This window comes from Ranitomeya variabilis, chromosome 7, assembly GCF_051348905.1.
Source record: "Ranitomeya variabilis isolate aRanVar5 chromosome 7, aRanVar5.hap1, whole genome shotgun sequence".
NCBI lineage: Eukaryota > Metazoa > Chordata > Amphibia > Anura > Dendrobatidae > Ranitomeya > Ranitomeya variabilis.
Genome location: NC_135238.1, coordinates 213,115,713 through 213,136,085, shown reverse-complemented (window position 1 = coordinate 213,136,085; position 20,373 = coordinate 213,115,713). Strand labels below are relative to the sequence as shown.

At 39.3% G+C, this 20,373-nt stretch overlaps 1 protein-coding gene across 2 annotated transcripts in view; it reads right to left on the bottom strand.

Annotated features, from left to right (window-relative positions):
* Nucleotides 1–8,974: 8,974 nt before the first annotated feature.
* The window catches only part of LOC143784512 (dipeptidyl peptidase 4-like), a 97,610-nt gene continuing 86,211 nt past the window's right edge, over nt 8,975–20,373 (bottom strand). For both annotated transcript variants that reach the window (XM_077272832.1, XM_077272833.1), the window contains exons 18-27: nt 19,684–19,731; nt 19,346–19,444; nt 17,709–17,778; nt 16,984–17,178; nt 15,963–16,017; nt 14,000–14,099; nt 13,321–13,385; nt 11,501–11,573; nt 10,936–11,009; nt 8,975–9,532 (exon numbers count right to left, since the gene is read on the bottom strand). In XM_077272832.1, coding sequence (XP_077128947.1) covers nt 9,434–9,532; nt 10,936–11,009; nt 11,501–11,573; nt 13,321–13,385; nt 14,000–14,099; nt 15,963–16,017; nt 16,984–17,178; nt 17,709–17,778; nt 19,346–19,444; nt 19,684–19,731 — 878 coding nt within the window. In that variant the 3' untranslated portion in view covers nt 8,975–9,433. The remainder of the gene's footprint in view (nt 9,533–10,935; nt 11,010–11,500; nt 11,574–13,320; nt 13,386–13,999; nt 14,100–15,962; nt 16,018–16,983; nt 17,179–17,708; nt 17,779–19,345; nt 19,445–19,683; nt 19,732–20,373) is intronic.

Genomic DNA, 20,373 nt, shown 5'->3' with positions numbered 1-20,373 from the left:
AAAGCCCTGAGGCCCCGCCGGCACCTCCATTGTTGCGATGCGGTGGCCTCCGGGAAAATGGCCGCTTGGGGCAGCGCATGCTCAGATTCAGATCTCGTCCCGAGATCTGAATCTGAGCAGCGGCCATTTTCCCGGAGGCAGCTCCATTGCTGTAATGCGGTGGCCTCCGGGAAAATGGCCGCTGGGGGCGGCGCATGCTCAGATTCAGATCTCGTCCCGAGATCTCAGTAGACGAGATCTGAATCTGAGCAGCGGCCATTTTCCCGGAGGCCACCGCATCGCATCAATGGAGAGCTGCCGGCGGGGCCTCCGGGCTTTAAGGAGATGCCGGAGGAGCCCCGACTGACTGCATGAGGATATGCCGCCGCCGCCCCACAGCACAGAGGCCCCACACTGCAGAAGAGGAGCCGCCGCCCCACAGCACAGCACCCACGCGGCACAAAGAGGAGAAGCAACTGCCGCTCCCAGCTCAGAGACCCCACGCTGCAGCGCTATGATGAGGTAATGGGGGATAGTCCACGCACTTTCCTGTGAGACGCCCCCTCGTCGTCATCAGGACCACTCCCCCCCCACCCACCATATACACCCAGCATACAAGATGATTCCCGGCGTATAAGACGACCCCCGACTTTTAAGAAGATTTTCAGGGGTTAAAAAGTCGTCTTATACGCCGGAAAATACGGTAGTTGGGCCACCCTTAGCAGTAACAACTGCAACCAAGCATTTGCGATAACTGGCAATGAATCTTTTACCACTCTCTGGAGGAATTTTGGCCCAATCATCTATGCAGAATTGTTTTAATTCAGCCACATTGAAGGGTTTCGGAGCATGAACCGCCTTTTTAATGTCATACGACAGCATCTCAGTCGGACTAAGGTCAGAATTTTGATTAGGCCACTCCAAAGTCTTAATTTTGTTTTTCTTAAGCCATTCAGAGGTGGACTTGCTGGTGTTTGTTGGATCATTGTTCTGCTGTATAACCCAAGTGCGCTTCAGCTTGAGGTCACAATCAGATGTCCGGACATTCTCCTCCAGGATTTTTTGGTAGACAGCAGAATTCACGGTTCTATTTACCACAGCAAGTCTTCCAGGTCCTGAAGCAGCAAAATAGCCCCAGACCATCATACTATCACCACCATATTTTACTGTTGGTATGTTGTTCCTTTTCTGAAATGCTGTGTTACTTCTACCCCAGATGTAATTGGACATACACCTTCCAAAATGTTCTCTTGTCTCGCAAGTCCACAGAGTATTCTCCCAAAAGTCTTTGGGATCATCAAGATGTTTTCTGGCAAAACTGAGAAGAGCCTGTCTGTTCTTATTGCTCAGCAATGAACACTGACCGTAACTGAAGCAAGTGAGGCCTGCAGTTATTTGGATGTTGTTGTGAGGTCTTTTGCAGCCTCGTGGATGAGTTGTTGCTGCGCTCTTGGGGTAATGTTGGTCGGCCGGGCACTCCTAGAAAGGCTAACCACTGTTCCAGTACCATGTTTTCGCCATTTGTGTACAATGGCTCTCATTGTGGTTCACTGGAGTCCAAAACCTTTAGAAATGGCTTTATAACCTTTTCTAGACTGATAGATCTCAATTACTTTGTTCTCATTTGTTCCAGAATTTCTTTGGATCGTGGCATGATGTCTATCTTTTTAAGGATCTTTTGGTCTACTTCACTTTGTAAGGCAGGTCCTATTTAAGTGACAGTGTGGTTTGGCAGTAATCAGGCCTCGGTGTGGCTAGTTAATTTGAACTAAGTTTCCCAAAGATGTGATAAACCACAGTTACTTTATGTTTTAAGGGGAGGGGCAATCACTTTCACACAGGGCCCTGTAGGTTTGGATTTCATTAATAAAGACCTTCATTTAAAAACTGCATTTAGTGATTACTTGTGTTATCTTTGTGTAAGATTTACATTTGTTTGGTGATCTGAAACATTTAAGTGTGACAGACATGCAAAAGAATAGGAAATCAGGAAGGGGGCAAACACTTTTTACACAACTGTATTATTATTTTACTGCAGAGAAACAAAGGGATTCAGGAGGGGTTGTCCAAGTAGTGAACAACACGTTTAGATGTATTATTGACCTATGGGCATTCTGTTGTTGTCAGGTGTATTAATGAGCTGCCTAATGAAATTCTTTACCGAAAAAGTCACATGTCCATCATAAATCGGTGCTTCTTCTAAAACACCCCAAATCTTGTTAAGCAATCCTTTCTTGAAAATGTGCAAATCATGTTCAATGAAAGCGCACTATATGCAATTTTTATGCAATATGGCCCATGTCAATATATACTGCTGGTTGTAATCCCAGTATTCTAATTTTCTAACAATTATATGTTTATACTACTAGAGATGGGTGAATTGATTTAAGGTAATTTTTTCGGATTTGCTGTGTGTAAATCTAACAAAATTTGGACAGGTGAGAGCAGGGGGTGGTGAATATAATTGTTTTCATTTTTTAACTTACATTTTTTCTGCTATGGGGTCTGAATAATGATGTGAGTTGAATTCCCAAATGAGTGAGTCTTACCTAATTTAGCAAATTCCAACTATTTTTTTTTATTTAGCCTGTTGTTCTCATTTCTCTGTAAATGTTTAAAAACTATTGTTATCAGCAAAAAAAAAAATCAACCATTACATAATAGAAAATATACATAGATAGGAGGGGAGAAGAGGGAGATGCAGCTGCACTTTACAACTTCAGAAATCAGTAGAAGGAAGACACAAAATATGCAGCTTGTACCGGACATTTCTCACTGTTGAATCTGTATTTAAAAAATATCATGTAGGATCGAAGGCAAGGTGAAGTTTTTGGAAACCATTGTTATTGGTGCAGCATTTAAATATACATGGACTCAATCCTTTAGATTTTTGATGTTTGGTGTTAAAGGGGTTGTCTGAGATTTAAAAACAAATGGTCTACTTTGTTTTTCTTTTTCAAACAGCATCACTCTTTTATATGGGCTGTGTCTGTTACTGCAGCTCAGCCGCTTTGAAATTACTTAGAAAACATGGCCCATGAACCCCAAAAAAAGACTATAGGCAAAAAAAAACTTAGATAACCAAATAACTTCTATGACACATAAACTTTCGGGCATTTAAAAAATGTTTTACAACATACATTCAGATTTAGAATTTTATATATTTTTTTAGTTTTTTTTCTGTCATGTATGATCTATTTAAATCTGTATTTTGTATCTGTATTTTAAGTTTTAAACTATAAAGGCAGGGCAGTTCCAAATTATAGCCATATTTCAAAATGAAAGTGAAATATTTTTTAAAACCTTTTAGAATTTATAAGAAAAAAACAATATTATTAATTAAAATAATAAAATTCAGTATTTCTAAAAATATCACATATCCTTAATTTAAGAGCTACAGCATTTATAAAAGTATAGGCTGTAAATAGATTTCGAATTACCTAGAAATACACTAACAGACAGAATTATGTTAACAGATTTTTGCTGTTTGTCAAATTGTCAGTAAATGTACGAATAGTCAGTAAATCAAACATTTATGGGGAAAAACTAGATCTTAGAGAAGTAGGTAAGCTCACCATCATTTTTAGGTCTGCACTTCAATTTTCTCTCTTAGAACATTGATTTTATTTAGTGAATTTTGGAATTTTGTGTCAGTAAAAGTTTTCAAGATTTGTAATTTTGTAACATATTGGCAAATTTGAAATAAAATTTGGGCATTGAAGAAAAAATAAAACTAGAAAAATTAGAATTTTAGCAACTAGCTAGCTGATATAAATATAGTAGTAAGATAAAGAAACATACTACTTACCAGATTGAAGTCTTGGAAGGGAAGACAATCGGACCTCGATTGCAACTTCTTCATTTTTTAATTGTAGTGAAAGATGTTATTTTTCTATATTGACCCCCCATTATTTTTCATATTCAGCAACGTAAAGATAATTCTTCCAATTGAAAAAAAGCTACAAAAATTATAGCTTTCAAATATGGCGATGCAAAGAAAACTAGTTTTTTAGTGTGTGGGGAATCATATGGGGACCTAATATATTAAAAATAATCATTTATGGAAAAGAAATTTAGAATTTCAGATTTTGTGAAATGTTTTTCCTTCTTATTGTTTTAATAGCATCATGCAGGAAAGGGAACCCATCAGCTGATTCATGCTGCCTGAACCTCAGATTGGATGAATCAGACATTAGTCGCAGCCATGTATCTTTTACTCTAAAGCATTTCAGAGAAAACATACTTTCTAAAATTGGCCATTGACTATATGTCTCAGATCACTAGTCCGAGGCAGGTCTCTGGTGGCATAGCTCCCCTAGAATAACAGGTCTCCCCCTATGTAGACAGTCCTGTAAGTCTAGGGATGCAATGTGGGGACAACCTGCTAGGTCCCTGCCTTGGGCTAGTCATCTAAGACACAAAGGCCCCACATAGATCTCTGGCATAAATTGCGTTGAAAAGTTGAAGAAAAAATTAGCGCAACTCAGAGTTGCTCAAAAATGTTGCGACTCTTGGGTGTTATCACATCAGTTTCTCCCAACTCCACCAAAATGCACAGAGCTGGGGATGGACAGGGGAACAATGGGGATGTGATGAATTAGATGAGCAGTGGCAGTCCTTACTCTTGAAATATTACACCAGTCAGGGACTGGAGTGATATTTCTGGTGGTGAACACAGTGGCGCACGCCACTGGTCAGATGCTCCTGATTCATTATGGGGTGTACACTTCTTAATGAATCAGAAGCGTTTGACTCCCACACGCACACTCGTCAAGACCATCGAGAAAATCCAGGTCCGGGGACATAGTCTCAGGACAGTTTTTCAAAATATGTTTTTCCAAAATACAGATTAAAGTGAAACAAACATGACTGCAATAGTGCAGTCGGTGCCTGATGTTGTTCGGGCAGTATGAATCAGTTGACAGGTTCCCTTTAAACAGAGTCATTTCCTGTACAAAACTTTTTTTTTTATTGAAGAGGTTCCCCAGAATCACACGACATATCATTAAAGTGTGGCAAGAGAGAACATAAATGGGTATCTGAGATTGGACAAGTGGTGTGTAGTGATGAGCGAGTATACTCGTTGCTCGGGTTTTCCAGAGCACGCTCGGGTGGTCTCCGAGTATTTGTTAGTGCTCGGAGATTTAGTTTTCATTTCGGCAGCTGAATGATTTACAGCTACTAGCCTGCTTAATTACATGTGGGGATTCCCTAGCAACCAGGCAACCCCCACATGTACTCAGCCTGGCTAATAGCTGTAAATCATTCAGCTGTCACAATAAAAACTAAATCTCCGAGCAGTCATAAATACTCGGAGGTCACCCGAGCGTGCTCTGGAAAACCCGAGCAACGAGTATACTCGCTCATCACTAGTAGTGTGGCGTCGGTTCCTTCAGTTCTGATCATCCCTATAGATTTCTATATTATAAATATTGGATGACCGTCCGTGACAGCATGGCGATGCAAGCTACTCTAGCATCAACTTCTCGATGGGGAGTATAGGGAATATTATAACTGAAATTAACAGGTTGTTTCATGTTTGATTAAAAAATGTTTTGGCTTTTTAGCGCCACACAAGTCTAACTTTTGGAAAATTAGTCCATAATTGCCAGTTTGGGTAATAATTACCATAAAAATTATGTGATTTTTTTTTTTTTATAATTGTTATATGTTTTTGTTTTTTGGCCACAAGAAAATGAAAATGAAGTGCATTATCTATGGACGACTCCAGCAAAATCAACTTGTTAGTCTGCTCTAACTTTTTTGTGTAGCTTACAATATGAATGAGATGATCATATGTTACCAGTGATCATTGGGTGTTTTGTTATTATTATTCTTTCTGTAAAATTCTAAATGTAATTTTGTTTATAAATTGTTGTGAAGCACCCAATAGCCTGGCCCTCCAGCATGACCAAAAAGCCATGGCCCTCCAACATGACCCAAAGCTATGGACTCCAACAGGACCCAAAAGCCATGGCCCTCCAACATGACCCAAAGCCATGGCTCTTCAACATGGCTCAAAGCTATGGCCTCCAGCATGACCCAAAAGCCATGGCCCTCCAACATGACCCAAAGTCATGGCCCTCCAACATGACCCAAATCTATGGCCTCCAACAGGACTCAAAAGCCATGGCCCTCCAAGATGAGCCAAAGCCATGGCCCTCCAACATGACCCAAAGCTATGGCCCTCCACGATCCACCTGATATCCAATCCTCTTCTCCTGAGTATTTCGCTTATTATCTTATAAAATTTGGGGGGGGAAGGGTCCCTTCACACACAAAAAACACCTTTATGACATTTTCCATTAACATTTCATAAAAGTCAGGTGGGGCCAATATTTCACCAATATGCTTCTATTATTTCTTTAAAGTGTCTGTGCAAATATCTACTTAAAAAAAAGGAAGGGAACTGCCAGCCTCCACCAGTCGAACTCTTGAAGGGCTTGTACGGGATTAGCACAACAAGGTTGATTTCTTCTGGAATCAGCGCCACTTCTCTCTACTGGTTATGTCAGGTATTGCAGCTCAGCTTCATGTAAAGAGAGAGTGGAGCTGTGATAAAGCACAACCTCTAGACAAATGTGGCATTGTAGGAAAAAAGCAGCCATGTTTCCTAGTCTAATCCTTTTATAATCCCTGTTATATGCAAGATTTTTCAAAAAGTCTGTTCTGGGATAAACTGGTCATGTTGAAGGATCAGACTAGCCTTTCTGTTGATTGATATCCTGCCTGATTGGGATGGGCAATATATATATATGTCATTGAAAATTCCATTGACTGTTTATTTTCTTTCTAGAATAGTTTGAGCTTGAAGTACATTTTCTCCATTTGTTTCAGCTGTGTAAAATTGCGTTTAAAAAAAAACAAACAAGACGCTGACTGCAATTGATACATTTGATTCATTTTTAATTTTCTATTTTGTCAAAATCACCCAGATTTGGATGTAATTTATTACAAATGTTTATGTATCGTGTGCTTTTTGCATTGACATTTCTGTCATGTGACAATAAATATTTAGTAGAACTATCGACGTTGTGTCGGGAACTGTTTCACATCAACATCTGCTTCATACCTTTAATCACTAAGTCAACACAAGGTTGAATCAAAACTGAAAGGGTCCAGAAATTGCCCTCGGTCCAGTTATAGAGGCGATATATTTTATGGTATAATCAGTAGAAAACAAAATATCGGTCACTGGTCAGGTGGCCTAAATGGCCAAAGACAAGATCTTCATGGTTTCTTCTGTGAAATTCCATTGTTCGTCTCGTAATAGGCAAACTGTAGCTTGATAGAAGAAGAGGACTTGAATTCTAGGTCCCCTATAGGAAGTAGCTATCCTAAAAGTCAATATCGACCCTTTAACGAGCCTTGTCACATGACTTAGCATAAAAGTCAAACCAGAATCTCAGTTTTCAGACACTTGTTTCGGGGTGTTTTCTCCTCCTCAGTGCAAATCATGAGATCTAATTTGGCTGTATGAGAGACCTCTGACTGGGGTCTAAGGGGCAACATCTCTCCTTGTGGAGAGTGACAGGCCTGGCAAAATCATTTCTCAAAAAGAAAGTTAATACAATATCGCGACATGATGGCAAAAAAAACAACGGTAATGAAGGACATAACTGCACTTAAAGTAGCTGTTACAGTAAACCGATTCCTAAAAGTGGACACTTGCTGCAATCACTGGAATAATGTAGCATTACAAATGTGTCCTTCATTTTCTCGTGGCCTAACATACCGCAAGATGAGTGGCGCAAGATTACCGGCTTTTAAAAATAACATAGTTTTATGATACTCTGTCACAACAGGTCTATGATATGTGTTTCTAAGGGTGCGAAGACCCAGTGACTGTGATATATAAGATATAAGTTACAGCTAGTAAAGAGTTTTGTTAGAACCATGATATTGTATTGGATTCGTTTCCTAAGAAATTCAAGTGTTTAAAGGGGTCTTCTGGTTTCATAAAACCCCTCTACCCTCCTGACTGCAGTTTGTTTTACTCTCCCCAGGTCCAGTGCCGAGTCTCTGACTCTGCTCCCGTTGTGTGTTGTTGTGTTCAGCATCGATGTCACATCAACAGCGCTGCAGCCAATCAGTGAGCTTATTGATTGACTGTATCAATGTTGTTATGACAGCACTGCAGATAATAACAGTACTAGACCTGGGGTGGGTGAAAAAGTTTTGTCGTTTTTTTTTTTTTTAGCAAACTGTAACCAGGGGACAGGGCTTTTTTCAAAAAGAAAAACCCCTTTAATTAAATTAAGGGCCATCACCTGGTGGTCAACTGGTAAAAGGGATGGTTCTAAGACCACAACTCTTGTGTGTATGTATGTATATATATATATATATACATACATACATGTTGTAGTGAGCACCACCCACCCCTCGTCGTACCCATTATCCAGAATGATGTGGAGGTCTGGGAACTTAAATGGCGTGTAATGCCACATTTCACCTGCAGTGGCCACTGCAGCGGAAATTCATGGCTTCTACTTGCAGAATCAACTGATCGCCTCGGAATTAAAGGAGCAAAACCCGTGCCGATTGGCTGATTAACAGAACACGATCCATTTTTAAAAAAGTTGTCCTAATTAAACAACAAATTCTAAACTTAATATTAAATTAATGTATTAAGTTCCTATTTAATAAATCATCCACATTCCTATAAATATTATCGTACAAAATGACTCCGATGACTTCTCCAATCGAATATCCCAAAAATGTATTCATACAAAATATTTGGCATTTCTCCATAATCTCTTCAGTGCAGAGAGGAAGGTGAAATACTGAAAAATAAGAGCAGTTACTGCCAGACGTACAATGACCGGATTTGCGAGGCGTTCAGCTTGGCAAGTAGTATAGTATTTTTTTTTTAGGTTTGAAAATTGTAAAGTAATGGGTTAAACTTCCTTTTAAAACTCTGTGCCCAGAACCCGTTTTAATGTTCTTTGAATCTAAGACGAGCGCAATAGGTTTACTATTACTAATTAAGGCGATATTATTGAGTACATTCTGTTTTAATTAGACACCAGTTAAAAATTCACAAACATGAGGAACAATTCCAAGTGTTCGCGTATTCCCTGAAGATCCCATCTCTCGCGGTATAAAGGAACATGTCTATTAATGCGGCCAATTCCTCCTATCATTTGGGGAGTTTACATCAACATATAAATAGTTTATTCTCCTAATTATTCATCCGCTATAAATTAGGAAATAGCATCTCATTTCTATAAAAAAAATACATATATGCTACCCGGGAGTGTATGTCCAAACGATTCGGTGTTCTATTCATTAATACAGTAGTTGCAAAAAGTTGTGTTCTCGGCTTCGGTGCTTTGGTATTTGGTTCTGAGTTTATGGATCTTTGGTTATTTATGATCATTTAGAAAAAAAAAAAAAGTGTCTTTTTGTTCGTCACAGTGTAAAGGTCGATATCCCATTTTGGTTTTATCCATTGTCACTGTAGATTGAAGCATTGCTTCAGATAATGGCTCATGTGGGTGTAGATGTGTCTGCTGGCCAGCCCTCCAATTCCGTGGTCTTTGTCAGTGTACCACTAAAAGGAAAAAAATGTACAATTGTAAAAGGTCATTTCCGATCATTTAAATAGGGCGAACACTGATCACATCGGTAGAAGGTATGAGAGATAGATAATAGAGAGTAAGAAAACTCCAGCAAAGGAAATCTATCAGTAAGATCAACCCCACACAGATCTTTGAAATATAAATCCATCAACACCTTTATATCTTTTATCTGTTGCTGCATACTCGAATAATCAGCTTTTTAATTCTTGTGCGAATAAGGTATTAAGTGCTCTGGCGTAACAAAGCATTTCCCCAAATTTTGCCTTCTGAGGTCGTTTTCCCCACAGCATCAGCCTCCTTAGATTGACTAATAGCTCACTGATTTCCTTGCCTGGTGCTATAGACTTGACACAGACAGGGAACCGTCGATGAAGATAAAGAGTCTGGTGCTGTTTGGGGAAACAACTTCGGAAGGCATTGGCTTGATAAGAGATCTGTCCAGTGGTCGGCGCTCATAGCAAGTGAGCAATTCTGCTACATACAGGCGATCTGATCATCGCCTGTATGTAGCAGAGACGATCGGACAACTGCTTCTAGTCTCCCATGGAGACAGACTATTGAAGCATGCAAAAAAGTAAAAAAAAAGTTTATAAAAATATGTAAAAAAATATATAAAAGTTCAAATCACCCCCCATTCGCCCCATTCAAAATAAAACAATTAAAAAAATCAAATATATACATATTTGGTATCGCTGCGTTCAGAATCGCCTGATATATCAACATAAAAAAAGAATTAACCCGATTGTTAAATGGTTTAAAGAGAAAAAAAGTCAAAACTCCAGAATTACTTTTTTTTTGGTGGCTGCAACATTTCATTAAAATGCAATAACGGGGGCGATGAAAAGATCATATACACACCAAAATGGAGTCAATAAAAACGTCAGCTCAGTGCGTAAAAAATAAGCCCTCAGCCGACCCGAGATCCCGAAAAATGGAGACGCTACCTGTATTGGAAAATGGAGCAGTTTTTTTCTTTTTCAACAAACTTTGGTATTTCTTTTCACCACTTAAATAAAAAGAACGTAGACATTTTTGGTGTCTATGAACTCGTAATGACCTGGAGAATCATAATGGCAGGTCAGTCTTAGCATTTAGTGAACATGGTAAAAAAAAAAACCAAACAACTGTGGGATTGCACTTTTTTTGCAATTTCACCGCACTTGGATTTTTTTTCCACGTTTTCCAGTACACAATATGTTAAAACCAATGGTGTCTTTCAAAAGTTCAACTTGTCCCGCAAAAAACAAGCCCTTACATGGCCATTTTGACCAAGAAATAAAAAAGTTATGGCTCTCGGAATCTGGGAAGAAGCGGAGCAAAAAATGAAAATGCAAAACAAAAATACCTCTGGTGGTTAAGGGGTTAAAAGACTTACCATAGTCTCAAAGTCCACTCCAGCATCAACAAGAGCTTTGGAAATCTGAGCTGCTTGTTGGAAATGAACATTGTCTAAGAAAAGAAATAAAAATAAATGATTTTTTTTGCTAGTTTTATAAACTAAAACCACCCTAATAGATCACATTTTTTAGAAGACCCCTCCTGTGATCTAGGCCAGATTTTTCTGTGAAGGATTTTCAGTTCCTATGTTAGAGTTATTAGAGAGGACCATCCCTCCAGAAGACCACATTGCATTTTTGGGTGGTCATCATCATCTCAAAGAGGTTTCGTTGTACATTGACGATGACGACTTATGACAAATCTCTGCCAGGAGCAAAAGTGGTTAATAACGAACATGTGTTATCTTCATGGTAGATCCGGACTTTGATTTCCAGGAAATAATTACGTTGCTAATAATTTACATTAGCAGACAATTAGCGATAACGTAAAGAATTCTGTCTTGGTCATCAGGATATAACATTTGAACATCAAGTTTTTGTTTTGTCGGTTTTGATGCTAGAAATCTGTCTCGGGGAGTAGAAGACTAATTAGAGGAGGCTCACCATCTGCTGTGCCGTGGATTAGAAGGTATCCCACATCCTTAAACTTCGCTGCTCTAGACATGACCGTTGAACTCTGCAAAACAAAAAAAAACAATAGTTGACTCATATAGTTTGATTTTAGCTATGATATCACTTAATTAAAGGGTCTGAAGACTTTGCTTTTGGCATAAATATTCTTTTGATAGCCCTAATTACTTATTCATTAGCACTTTTTTTGTATTTTTAAATAGAACCTGTCACGTCATTTTTAGCTAGTCAACTGACCCCAGTGTGCATGCGCCGAAGCCGCTGTGAGTCACTGGCCACATTACGTGTGAGCGCGCACGCTATACGCGCCTCTGTGTCCCCTCCACTCTGCGCTCCAGAGCAAGCCCGGGAAGCGGACGGCAGAAATGCAAAGTCATTTTAAAGGAAATCGGTCACCACCCAAAACACTACTTACCTGCAGATAAATAGTGTTTAAATTATGTCTGGCTGCTTTATCGGAGCAGCAGCTACAGGGAGAAAAAGATGTTTCATCCTCCCTGCAGCTGCTCGCTTCCATTCGTCGAGGCAGTGCAGGAGGCTGTAACAGTCACTGCTCATTATACAATGTGAGAAAAAGAGAAAATAAACACGGCACTGCTACACCCACCTAATCAAGATGCCCGCAACTGGGAGCTGCTGCTATGCCAATACTGCCGACACTATCTGCACAGACCCTCGGGTGCACTTCCTACATGAGTATGCAAATAGTCCAGACAAAAAAAGAAAAAATGATGGTGCACTCACTGGTCTTGTGATATAACAATGATTTATTGCGGCATATGCAGGAAAACAACTAGGGAGAACGTGGATTGAAAAGGACAACGTCCGTTTTGCGCGGCTGCGACTATCAGGACCTGTTGAAGCGCAGTCGCCCGAAACGGACGTTGTCCTTTTCAATCCACGTTCTCCCTAGTTGTTTTCCTGCATATGCCGCAATAAATCATTGTTGAATCAAAAGACCGGTGAGTGCACCATAATTTTTTCTTTTTTTGTCTGGACTGCTCATTATACAGTGAGCGCATTGTATTCACTCCTCTGCACATAGATTAATAGACAGTTCTGGAGTGTATGTGTGTGCAGAGCATGCTGTTCATCAATGCGTCATGAAGTGATAACAGTGACTGCAACCACTCCCTGCACTGCCCCAAAGACTGGAAGCAAGCGGCGGCTGCTGGGAGAATATGACCTCATTTTTTCTTTTTTCCCTGTAGCTGCTGCTCCAGTAAGGCAGTTTCCCATGATCACAGTCTTTGGTCCAGGTCAGTGCTCTCTGGCTGTGGACAGAAGCTGCGTGCATTTCCTCACTCTCCAGGATCACAGGCTCGGCATATGAGTAGCCAGGTTGGCAAGACATCACCTGTGTGCTGCACAAATGGCATCAATCCAGGCTAGCAAATTGAACGCTGCATCAGGGAACCATGAAGCTCAGGAATTTCTCACAATTCTGGTCCTCAGCCTGAGATCATTGACCTGGACCATGGACCCGGGTTGGGTCAAGCGATCTGCTCCTCTCCATATTTAAGCATTACAGACATGGATATCATGAAAGCATCTAGAGTCAATGACCAAAAATGTGCTACATCGGCCGCTTCCACCACTTCACATGACGTTTAGAGTTTTCCACCATGAATGATGCCTTCAAAGAAACCTTTCAGTGCTAGAGATCTGATGCTCTTTGTCGTTCCTCAAATGTTGCAGATGATAAAGAAATAATTCATTGCCAATTAAAAAATAAGATTAACAAAATGGATATTTATAACTGAAATTCCTCTTCTGTGTTCTGTTTCTCCTACCTCGTAATTCTCAAGATTGTCTTCTGGTGTTGGAAGGCTCATGTACCTCTCCGTATAAATAGTGTCTACAATGGAAAGATGTCACAATACAAACCTTTATTAAATATTCTTTAAATATTCTTACATTTACTGACAATGTCACACAAATGCAACTTTATATATCACATTATAGTGTTTTTTTCTGCTTAAATGCATGTATTTGAGGCTAAAAATAATTTCTGCTGTTGGGTTTCATTAAAGGTTTTGCACCATTTTGCTTTTACAAGCTTTTTTTTTCTCTGCAGATTCAACTTTGATGTTTTCCGGGGTCATAAATCAGCTGAGAAGAGCTCTGAGAAAATAGATAAGAGAGTTACAAACTCTCCGTGAGACCATTATAGCAGTTGACTGAGGAATTCTCAGTTAACACATTCTGCAGTCAGAAATGACTAGTGTAACACAGAGGCCATAGAAGGCAAATGGTGCAAAGTTATTAATGCAACCCAATTACAAAAATTATTTACAGCCCCAAATACATGCATTTAAATAAAAAAATTGTCATCAAAGGTAAACAATCCCTTTAAGTGTTAACTTTTGATTAGCTAGTAAAATAGTTTGCTAGATAAATATACTAAATAATTAAAAAATTAAATACTTTATCTTACAATAAGATTGTATTTAGCAAGAATTAGTAACGTACCATAATAAAGCCAGCTGGATACAGGGGCTACTGCAATTCCACACTTGAACTCGCCACTTCCACTGCCAAGTACCATTGATGTTACATAACCACCGTAAGACTGTAAAAAATTCAAGATTTTATGAAATCTATTCCGACTGATTGCGAACCAACGTACAACATTTCCCCATGAGACTTAAAAATGTAAAGCAGCTGTCCTCTAAATAAAAGTACAAAGTATGTTAAAAAATTAGTCTTTTTTCATAGGAAATAATTTTCATCAAAATGCATTTATAGTATTTTAACAGTATGCATATAAGTGTTACATTTACATATGAAAAAAATGGTTACAACTAAAGAGGAGCAGATCAGGAAAGAAAAAATTTGAATTTGCCTGTTCACACATATTTTCCCAGGAAATTTGATATGTGGAGAAGTTATTCTCTGAGAATTTAATGTCCTTTATTATGCTCTTAGGTCTCTCTCTCGAACCCATTACATAATAAACGTAATATGCAAAAAATAGAGAAAATCCTTATGTTCACCTCTCCAGCCCCTTCGCTCTTCATTGTCACCTGCCTGGTCCTCTTCGCATCTTCAGATTGTTGCAGCTCGCATTGGTCTGATGAGGCCTGGAAGAGATCTGTGCAAGCATGTGCCATGATTTCAAGTGCACATGTGAAGAAGTCTCATAGGCCTTATCAATCCTGGAAGCCCCGACACAGCGTGTAAGCTCCAGGTGATTCAACGCGAGTGTTGGTGATCTAAAGATGCCTAGAGTACCGGATGGGTGATGTGAGAAGCGGGACGGTGGGGTGCAGAGATGAGCAGTAGATGTGAGAAGCGGGACGGTGGGGTGGAGAGATGAGCAGTAAGGTGAGTATAAGGATTTTTTTTTACAGTTTGATGTCCCTTTACGTCTCATAAAAATAGCGGCCGATGGCCATAATTTTTGCTCGATCAGCACATAAGCAAATTACAAAAAATCTGCATTTTGCCATAGAAATCAATTTCAGGTTTATTAAATTATTTCACGACAATGTTTACCATTACTTGCCAAATTAAAATTTTTACAAGTACGGATTTTTCAGAAAAGGACGTCTTAATATTCAATTAAAAATGACAATGACATGATTTCCTATTTTGAAAACATTCATTTTACAAACACAACACAAAAAATTGGACCTAATTATAAAAATTATAAAATCTTAGTTGCTAGAAGATAAAGATTAGGCATCCCAAAAAAAGGACATTGGTAGATAATGGGTTAAACTTATGGTTATTCGAGCGTGATCCCATAAAAATGCCGGGGCCCGGTGGTTTTAGACTAATTACGGGCTCTAAAACACCTCAATTTTCCTTGTGTACCATTTTATTTAATATCCCTTTTTAAATTAATAGAGAAGAGCAAATTAATCAAAAATGTTTTCAAGATTTCACAAATTTTGTGGAATTAGGCAAATCCAAATATTGGGTCAATTGATTCATGGAAATCTACTGAAATGTCTGATCGCCGTTTTGCAAGATTCTGAGAGCTATGAATGAGTTAACGAAATAATGAACTATTATATTCACCCCTACATGCCTGTCCTGCCACCACTACCTTCCCAGTCCTCCCATCGGCTCCTATTCCTCATTCTTCCCCCACCGGGTTTTCTGGTGGGTGCCACCACTACAGACTTGGTCTCATACTGTCACGTGAGGTGACACACACATTAATAACCTATTCGGCAATGGAGCTGTAAGAGTCTGAGGGGAAAGAGGAGCCAATTAGAGGATCGGATGGGGAGCAGGAAGTAGTGATGTTTGCTGGTCAGGTATGGGGAGTGTGGAGGAGAGAGGAATATAAAAGTTTAGTATTTTGTTTTAACCCTTTCTAGAAGATTCGATTTGCTCCAAATTTATTTTTGCAAAAATTATTTTCCTCCCTGAGTCGAGCGAATCTGTCCAATCTATACTTTTAAAATGGTATTTCAAAACTTACCCATCCCCAAATAGCTACTCTTTTTTCATCAACGAATCCCAGAGATTTGAAATACCTAAATCAGAAAGCACACACCACGATTTAAGTAAAAAGGCGAAGAACAATCCAAAGCGATGATAATAATATGTACTTGTCAGAAAGGAAAACACACAGTAAAAACTATTCAGGGCCAGATCGAGGTCATTGGATGACCCTAAACAGACAATTTGATGGGGCATGTCCCTTCCCAGTAACAGTGGATTAAAACATGAGGCCAACTTCAAGGAATTTTTCTGAGTGTTAAAAGCTGCGTAAAAGCAAAATATAATAATATAATATGACTTTTTCCGTGCCACTGGAGCTTCAGACGTCACATCCAAAGCACCTGACCGTGATGGGTTGTAAGTTTTCTTCTCATTAGCAGCTCAGATTTTATGTACACCAGATAATTTGGGTGTACATTTTTCAGCATTTAACAAATCGTGTGCAAAATGCATGAACTACGTGTGCCATTTTTAAGGAAATTGCCGTAAGAAATGGCAACAGATGGCAACAAATGCCACAAGACAAAAAAACAAAAGTGGCTCAAAAGCATAAATGGTGAATCGGGCGTTAAATATTTATATTGTCAGAGAGAATTAAAAACTTTTCAAACTTTTCAAACCTCTATGTGGAAAATGCTGGAGGAAACTGAAGATGGAGGTAAAGGGGTTATCCACTAATAGGAAACTTTTCAAGCTGAATGTTTACCCCCCGTTAAAATATAAAAGCTTATACTCATCTCCTGTGCCGGTGCCGTTTCGGCAGTGTCGGCACTCGCGTTCCCAGGTCTCACATGAGATTCTTGTGACACGTGATCCCTGCACCCAATCAATGCTGGAATCAATGTCCCTTCCATCGGACATATAAGTAACAAAAAAGAAGCGAGAGCTACGTTGGCCATTCACTTCCTGTTAAGCACTTATGCGTCTGACGTCTGAAGGCAGACAACTCCTTTAAGACAATGTTTTCTCTTTAACACTATAAGAATATATAATCTCACCTGGCAGCTGAAATCTGATCAGCTACTTCTACCGTTCCAAGGCTTCGATACAACTGATGAAGAATCTGGTCACCCTGATATCCACTCCCTCGGCCATCAAAGCTGGCTACAATAATCTTCTCAGTACTGGCAAGGTAGGTGGCCCAATTAAGTCTAAAATATTGATCAACCTTCTGACTGCAAGGACCCCCGTATCTGCAGAGAAAAACAGTATTAGAAGAATGACATTCTAACAAAACCCCCTACAGACTGCAATACAACAGTCTGGGTGGTCACAATACAACCACTGGGTGGCTATAAATGGATACATATAGCATAAACACCTCCCAACAGAGTATCGCAAAAGTCATGTTTTGTTTTGTTTTTCAAAACTGGTCGTTTTGCACCACACATCTTTGAATATCTCGGGAAATAAGAGAAAAGGTAAGGATAGGCACATCTGTGAGTGCAAATTTCTTTTCTAAGAAGGCAGAAATGCTTGATGCTCTTCCCGTAACTGCTGGGAACACCTCCAATCCTGAAAATGGGGGTCTGGTATACAACTCTATTCCGTTCGGACCAAACGTGGCTCCCTCCCCCCCCAACAGTCTCATGGATGATTGATAAATGCATCAGTGGAATACATGCACAAGAACTGCTCTATTCCAATGGGGCATTTTAAAGTCCCATTTTTGGGATCGCTGGAACTCCCTTCGATAAGCAACGCAGTAAGGCAGACTACTTACACATCGATCAGTAGAGGGTATTTCTTTGATTTATCGAAATGAGGAGGCAAAGTCAACTGATACCACAAATCTAAAAGAAGGAAATGATACAATTTGTGTATGAATGTAGATCTAGAAGGCACTGCCACGTATAGACTGGATACAGTAGATAGTACTGACTTCCCGTCTTTAGATTGACCTCCTATATCATTCTTGGTCACACACAATACAACATGAATAAGATTTCTAGCAACGCTCAGAGAAAAAGGCATCTGTCCCCACAGTACCATCTTCATGGTTTTACCAAGTGCAAGAGTGGATCATGTGTCTGAGAAAAAGCTGCCTCACTGCAGTCCGGGAAAAGTGGCCCTTAAAGAAAATTACTTTAATTGCTCCACAAAAGGAGCAGCAACCATGGAATGTCTAGTTCTGGATTTATTCTCTCTGTGAGTAGGATGCCATCAATGCTACATGAACTTGCAAACATTTTTTAATGTTATGTCTTCTGTGCAGTGGAGTTGATTGGCAGGGTAGGAGGTCTTCATCCGGAAACCCAATAGACAAACTATGGGGTGGGATCAGTGGGCTTATTCTTGATTGTAAACATAGCAGTAGAGCAAATGGGCAGTATCAAAGAAGGAAAGGTATCCAGCAACAGATCCATAGGTGAATAATTATTTAAAAACAAAAATCTTTAATGTAAAACATCGATAAAATGATGGTATAAAACCACTAGTTTAGAAAAAAGGCAAAAGGCAAGTAACCTGGGAGACTCATGGCCTTACATGTTTCAAATAATTATTCACCGATGGATCTGTTGCTTGATACCTTGAAGCAGCAGCAGTTTAGCATTGGGGTATCAGCAGGATGAGGAGTTTGTGCAGGTTGGGAATAGATGGGGACGGTGCTAAAAATGTGACAAGTCAATAGTGTCTGTGTTGTAATCTCTGCAGATGAGTCCTGGCTGGAGAAGTTGTCATGTCGGTCTGGGCAAGAAGGAAAACACGGGCAAAGTGAACGACTGCATCAGAAAGAACGTCCTCTGTAAGACACCATCTGTAACTGTGCTGTGATCTATTACATATTTTGCAGGACTGGTATCCACCACTGACCATATGGCGGTAATATCAGTGTTGGTCTATGTATAGAGATTATTTTCAGTAACAGCGCGGTCATCTGCTGAGGTTCCCCTATAGCCACCATTAGGGGCTGCCACCGAAGACATAAACATAGATACCTGGATAGGGGCCCACTTAGATGTGTTTAACCCCTTCCCCTGTGCTGAATCCCTAGCTAGGCCTCTGCTTTCTGAGCAAAAATTGTGACTCCAGAAATCAGAGCCCACTAATCATAAATCATAATTATGCCATAACATAACATGATGGGGAAGCTTTTAAAATGAGTTATATAGCATTAGAAAAACAAGGTTGTGTGCTTACAAAAACAGCGACCCACCTGTACTCAGTTTATGCGGAGTATTGCAGCTTAATTCTATTTCCATTGCTGGAGCTATGTGACAACATCAGCCACAACCCATGAACTAGTTGGGCGATTTTTTTTTTTTTAAAAGAAAGCAAACGCGTTTTTATAATCATCTACGACCCATTTTAAGCCTGAGGATAAAATACTTTGAAAGGGACAAAAATGCAGAAACTTACTAAAGCCATGCATTGTTGTAAAATTTCTTTCCTTTGTAGGTAGCTGAATGTTGTCAAGCAGGGCTCCTAATTCATCATTGCTCTCCAAAATTTTTATTTCTGAAAGAAGACATTAAGAATATTTAATAAAGATGGTTATGGTTAATTGTGATAATAATAATAATAAGTATTACATTTTTAGTTATTTTATTATTTGTTGTATACAGCAATCGAAGAGCGTAAGATTGAGAAAAGAACATTTGCTCCTTGGCCTGAAAATGGGACCTACCGATCTGTAGGCTGTAATGTCTCTTACATATGGATAGTTATGAATTATAGAGAAAAGTATCGTATCTTACGTTTATCATCGCCGCTGCTGTGGAGAGTATAGTAAGGGATTCCTGGACCTATTCAATAGAGAGACATAAAATACATATATAAGCAAGTCTAAAAAGTTCTAAAAATTGTACGGAGGTTTGGAAGATTCATTCTATCAGATTGATCCCACTGTATTGTTCTAATACCCATAAACCGGAGGAGGCGTGGATTAGGGAGATAATGCAGAGGGGATTAAACACACTGAGGGGTGGACCCGTGACATTTAGCTAATTTAATTGGCTAACTCAATCAGCTGATTAGTGGGTGTGTCCAAAGTGAGATGACTCTGCTGACCTATCTAAAAGAAAATGAGCAACACACATCTCAATGGTATCAACAACCGAAATATACAAAAACGATAAAATGTAGCCTTTTTTTCATTTTTAAGCTATCTTATATATAGATCATCAATGTCATAAATACACATCTGTAACATATTATGAAGAAGATCAGATATTGTATAATGCATCATTTTTGGAGATGTGAAAATGGCCCAAACTGCATCAAATTTTATCAAATGGCTCATATGGAATGACAAATTTGATGTAACCTGCTTGACACTTTGAACAGTTTCCTCTTCCCCCAAAATTGTGCATTTCACAACTGCTTTTGTTGTAATTTTGCCAGTTTTAGGTGATAAATAAAAAACATAAAAACCCAATAAAAATATA